This window comes from Gymnoscopelus microlampas, assembly GCF_963454915.1.
Source record: "Gymnoscopelus microlampas genome assembly, chromosome: 1".
In the NCBI taxonomy this organism is placed as follows: domain Eukaryota; kingdom Metazoa; phylum Chordata; class Actinopteri; order Myctophiformes; family Myctophidae; genus Gymnoscopelus; species Gymnoscopelus microlampas.
Window position 1 is genome coordinate 4,559,374 of NC_139962.1, and position 6,101 is coordinate 4,565,474.

Sequence of the window (6,101 nt, forward strand, 5' to 3'; positions counted from 1 at the left end):
TAATCTCTCAACATTGCAATTTCAGGAAGAGTTCGAATAGAATAAATGTTACAAATACACTGTTTTGTATTGAAGAAAATGCAAACAATTTGTATTTCAAATGATCTTTGTATAAGATGAACCACCACATATTTTCTACCTCATTACTCCACTAGGAAGCATAGAACAGTATCACTACTCATCATCGTGGTTAGAGACTAAACACTTTAGAAACTCATTTCTCCAGTCCATAACTATAGAAATGATCTCTTTTAGTATAGTCTTAATGAAACAGTGGCTGAAAGAGGCAAGACACTTGTTGTTAACACTTGTGGTTGCTCTCATTGTCTGATTATAAACTACATGTGTCTGCCCTAGACATTGGAGTTCATATCACATACAGAATGTACTAAACTGTTTCTCCTTTATTGAACAAGTGAAGACGGTGTTCAGGTCGTTTGTTTATTTATTCAATCTGTATGCATAGGCTACTCTACCGACACACCTGTCACAGACATTTTATTCAAAAGACTTTTGATTTGCCAATATATATTAAGACAAAATGGCATTGAAACATTTTGTATTTTCAATGCACCTTTCAACAATGTTAGGGAAGATACATCTGCATGTAATTTAATTGTTCTAAGAGGAGATTGAAGACAGAGTTGATATCAAGAGTACTGTAGGACTACTTGTAAAAATTCATTTTCTGGAGTAGCCTATTTTTATTTTAGTTTTGCAAGCTCATGACTTTCACTCCACTACATTCCAAATAGAAATATTGTACTTTTGGCTCCACCATATTATGAATTAATCACTTAAGCCCTATTTCAAATATTGTGAAAATAAAATATCCAATCTACAAGCTCACAACATGTCGCACTGAGCTTTCATTTAGTTTTCATTCATGTTGATGTCAACATTTTGGCTTTACATCCAATGGTGTCTTTGAAGATGAACTGATAAATGAGTAACTGTCCACATATACAGTACTGTACATACAATATGTAGCCTAAGCTAAAGAGATATTGGTCTTATATTGCCATCTAGTGGGCTACTGGTGATGAGGCGGTTTTGAGGTTTGAATTTTCAATGCAAGGTGAAAAGTCTAACTTAGGTTAATTTACACAATGAATAAGTCACATAATTCATCAGCACAAGGGATTCTATATATTTACTATTTTTATCAGAATTATTTCCACCAACAAGTCAAGTCAAACTGTGTTTCAGGAGCATTTTACACACAAAGAAACTCAATTAGTTTCACAGGAAATAAACATGAATTAAATGACAGCAGAAGCTGGTTCAAGCCAGGCTGGAGAGTTTCTCTGGAATAATGAAAGAGACAATATGTAGGCTATCAGAGTCTTTCCACACTCAAACAGTAGCACAGCCTAGTTTAGCTGATGAGTTTGTTGTTTCTTCAACAGAAAGCCATGATGAATGGCAAAGCAAATGCATGCATACATACATTAAGGAACTATAGTCTAAGAGAAATAAGCATAACAACGTTAAAATCAAACTAGGAAGAAATGTAATGATTCTGGGTGAATCCAGCAACAGGCACTGCGTTCGGTTCCAACTTCCACTGCAGTCTAAACAGCATGGTGTTCACCTCCTGATGGTACAGGGACAAACACAACAAAACAGTGACATGAGCTTTTCTTAAAAGTATCCTAATAAATGTCTTTAAGATATCTAAGTTGCTGTAAAAATGGGAATACTCAAATTGCACTTCACCAGTACAGCACTTGAGTAAATGTACTTAGTTACTTTCCACCACATGCTCAACAACCCACCTTGACAGATGAAGGGTCTCATGCGGTAGCAGCAGTCGTCCAGCCATGTATACTTGTGGTTCTCCAGGATGATCTTTCCACAGTGATAGATGTAGATGTCAGCGGGGAAGTGTCCATGTGTGTGGTCATCCAGGTTGTTCACTCGTTCTCCACTGACCCAGTCCCACTCCCAGGGGGATTCCCAGCCAAAGATGTTCCTCTCCATGCCGATCCACGCGCCGCCCTCCTCCCACACACCTGCTGCTAGGCCCGTCAGGAGCTTCACCACCTCCTCCTGCACGGTGTGGTTGGTGATGTGCACCAGGCTGCCTCCACGCTCCATGCAGAACCTCAGAGCAGCCATCCAGTCTTTCTTCTCAGCGCAGAAATGCAGGTTGCCTGGTGTTAGACAGGAGAGATGAGAGAACACACACACACGCACGCACGCACGCACGCACGCACGCACGCACGCACGCACGCACGCACGCACGCACACACACACACACACACACACACACACACACACACACACACACACACACACACACACACACACACACACACACACACACACACACACACACACACACACTCTCACACACACACACACACACACACACACACACACACACACACACACACACACACACACACACACACACACACACACACACACACAGGCACACACGCATGCACAATATTAATAAATATGATAATTGATATTAATAGTGCAGACAATAAGAAGGAAAGAGGCCGATTCTGATGCCTCTATTGTCTCTACAAGCACATAACATGAGTCTGTTTTACACAGTTTACTGTTTGCAGATGCGTGTTGAATTCATGTAATTCCTAATAGTAATTCAATTAAGCAACACAGGGAGAATAAATAAATACATAAATATACAAAAAAGTAGTAAATGATTTAGCTAAGGTGGGTTAGACAACTTGTTCATGTGTAAAAGCGCCGTTCCCCCCTTGTACTAATAAGCACTGGTTAAGATTGCACAGAACCTTATTAAAGGTGGTGCTGTAAGTTGTTGTTTTTGTAAAAAAAAAAAATACAGAATTAAGTTAAAGCTCTTTATTCATTTTTTCATCACTTCCAATATCACTTATTTGTCTTGTATCCTGTATGAGTTCTCTCTCCTGATTGCATGAAATGGGTATCCCGACCTGAAAATCTATTTTCTGTTTACTAAAGAGCTGGAGAGACGTGGAGACCCCTGTTACTGAACAAACACTATAGCAATGATTACTATGAGAATAGCTATTTAACACTCACTAACAAACAAATATCACTTACACCGCCTTTAAGTTATCTATTTCTACACGTAAATTTGGTCCCATTCATACACTCTCAGATTAAACAAAGACTGATGCTGTTGCAATGTTAGTGAGCGTTTTACCTTTTGAAATGGGTGAGGATGACTGTTGAGTGTGGGTAGAGGGTGTGGAGGGGGAGGGTGTAGGTGGAGTCAGGGTCTCAGTAGAAGGGGTATCAGTAGTGTCAGCAGTGGTCAGGTCATCAGTAGTGTCAGCAGTGCGTCGTTCTGCATCAGAAAGGAGAGCAGATGGTTTCATATAAAGACATGGACGTGTACTGGGTCAGAACACTAGAAAATACAATATGGAGACTGCTGATTGTTCAAGAGTGTTTCAGTGACACTCTCGCACACTGTGTTATTTTATATATATATATATATATATATATATATATATATATATATATATATATATATATATATATATATATATATATATATATATATATATATATATATAGTGTACTCACCTCCGTAGCACAGGAAGGCTTTCTGACTATCACAGTTTTCTGTTTCCAGTTTCCCATCAGCCTTCATGGTCATGCAGCGTTCTGGACCAGCCTTGTTGATCTCTTTCAGAGGAGGAAATGGTTCTCCACTGGACCACCTCAAGGGACCACATCTCAGGCCAATCCAGTGCGCCTTCATCCCACGCACCTTGTTAAAGGCCTGCTGCTCCTTCTGGTTAGTGATGCTTGCTAGGTCTCCTCCCTGTTGTTTTTTACAGTCTTCAATGGCACCTTTGTGGTTCTTTGGGTGCGAGAAGTTGCAGTGTACAGCGTATTTCTTCACTGTTGCTCCGTTGTCATGAGTAACTTAAAGTGAATGTGACAGTTGCTGTCAATTAGTAGCTATCAGTTTTACTTCAAAGGAATTGACTAATTGATTTGACAGTGAAATTAGTATGTTCTAGAGCCCAACCCATATAGCAGTTTACTTTTTTGACAATATCAGCAAATATGAAGCTGCTTTTAACCTGGTATATCTATTTTGGGCATTTCATTATAAGTAGAAAAGTTTTCAAAACAATAAAAAAATTGCATTCAAATTGCTTGCTTATAGGTTAACGGTTTGGAACTTAAATATTCTTAAAGTTCTTCAAATTGATTCTAAAAGTGTGCACTTTTTGACAAACATGGGTCAAAACATTGGTAATTGGCCTGGTCTAGGACTCTCCAAAATTGGACCCAAAAATATGGCATCGGTCGGGCTCTAGTATTTTCATTCTAATGTGTGAGATCTCATGATGAAGAGTTTATCTATGTTGAAATACACACGCACGCACGCACGCACGCACACGCACACGCACACGCACACGCACACACACACACACGCACACACACACATTAGACTAGTATAAGGAATGTCATACCGTTTTGACACACATATCTATGCAGGAACCCCCTTCCACGTACACTCCAATTCGATCCATCCGTATATGCATATTGGTCAGCAGCAATGGTATCAGAAGAATTACACTGATCAACGCCACCCTCCCAGTTCAGGTAAAAGTAGTCGTCTCCATTGGACCACTGCCAGGTTTTCTTTGGGTTTCTATGGAGACCAATCCATACTGGCTCGCTGACATTTCCCAGTGCTGCTTTGGACTCTTTCCAGTCTCTCTCAGTGTGGATGACACACAGACCTGAGTAGTGGGTTTCACACCATGTTTTTGCCTCTTTCCAGGTTTTCTCCTCCTTCACCAGGGTGTACTTCTTGTCTGGATACCGTACTGTTATTTTTTATCAATGGAGATTGAGAGAAAAACAAATAAATGTGTGATTATTCATCATGGAGGAACATTTCATGTAATCTTCTAGATGAGTGGTTCCCAACCTTTTCAGGCTGTGAACTGCATGGGGACCCCCCACCCTGACAAGACCCCCACCCTGACAAGCACTTGGAATGTAGGAGTTGAAGCATTCAATTTAGTTCTCGGTTCCACAGATAAACATTGTGAAACTAGCAAATCTTCAATGCGAGGCGTTGTGAGCTTGTAGATTAGCTATTTACTTTTAGTTTGTAACAGTCCTAAAATTGTCACTTTTTTAGGACCCCCCCCCCCCAGATCAATGTGGGGACCGCTGTTTTAAGTCAGTGTTTTTGTGCAAACTTTTTGAGGTACACCGCCAAGTCAAAATCACAAGGCACACCTACTGTACATATTTAATAGGTTATTTCAATTGGGAAGCATCGATTTCCCACAAACATATTGGTCGTTGGTGCAAAACAGGTTGGTGAGCTGGCCTATCACACTGGTAGACAGTTCAGATGTACTTACCTCCACCCTCCACTACCTCCATATCATTCTCCAACATGAGGGAAGGCTGGCATGCTAAAGGAAAAAAGGTACCAAGCCCTGGTCAGTGCACCGTATAAATGACATACAAATATCTAACTCATTCCCTGCCAAGAACGACTAAAACGACTTTTAATTTATTTTTATTTATATATATATATATATATATATATATATATATATATATATATATATATATATTTTTTTTTTTTTTTTTTTTTTTTTTTTTGACCCAAAGGAGATATGATTTTTCGAAGATATAGACTCCCATCCACTTCCTTGTTAACTTAAAACTTAAAAATTCTGTATCTCGGCTCCTGAGTACTTTTTTTTTTCAATGAAAAATCTTGGCAGTGTTCAAACGCGGCCAGAAATAATAATTATGGCAGTGAATGTTAACAGAGTTATTTCCCCCATAGTCATTCCCCTTGTCGTCTTCCCCTTTCGTGAGTGGAAATCTTGTCCAAAACAGTTTCTTTTCAGAAAATGGATAAAATAACCTGTATTCCAATGGATCTAATGTAGTTATTAATTAGTCACAAGCTCTTGTTAATACTTTTCATTGGTTCAATATTTATAAAACCCACAGATAAACCTTTAACCCTTGCATTGTATTAGAAACCTGCATACACGTTTGGTGTTATCTAATATTAGAACACACTTCCAAAAGAAAATTGGAAAAAACAAATACTTGTTTTAGTTTTTTAACTTTAAAAATGTTTC

At 39.0% G+C, this 6,101-nt stretch overlaps 1 protein-coding gene across 1 annotated transcript; it reads right to left on the bottom strand.

The window, feature by feature from the left end:
- Nucleotides 1–1,093: 1,093 nt before the first annotated feature.
- LOC311049739 (uncharacterized protein) lies at nt 1,094–5,397 on the bottom strand (the record flags this gene model as incomplete). Its single annotated transcript, XM_084063553.1, has 6 exons — nt 1,094–1,597; nt 1,779–2,156; nt 3,164–3,307; nt 3,550–3,829; nt 4,654–4,811; nt 5,361–5,397. The coding sequence occupies 6 exons, from the start codon at nt 5,395–5,397 to the stop codon at nt 1,575–1,577; spliced, it is 1,020 nt and encodes a 339-aa protein (XP_083919679.1). The 3' UTR covers nt 1,094–1,574.
- Between the last annotated feature and the right edge of the window lie 704 nt (nt 5,398–6,101).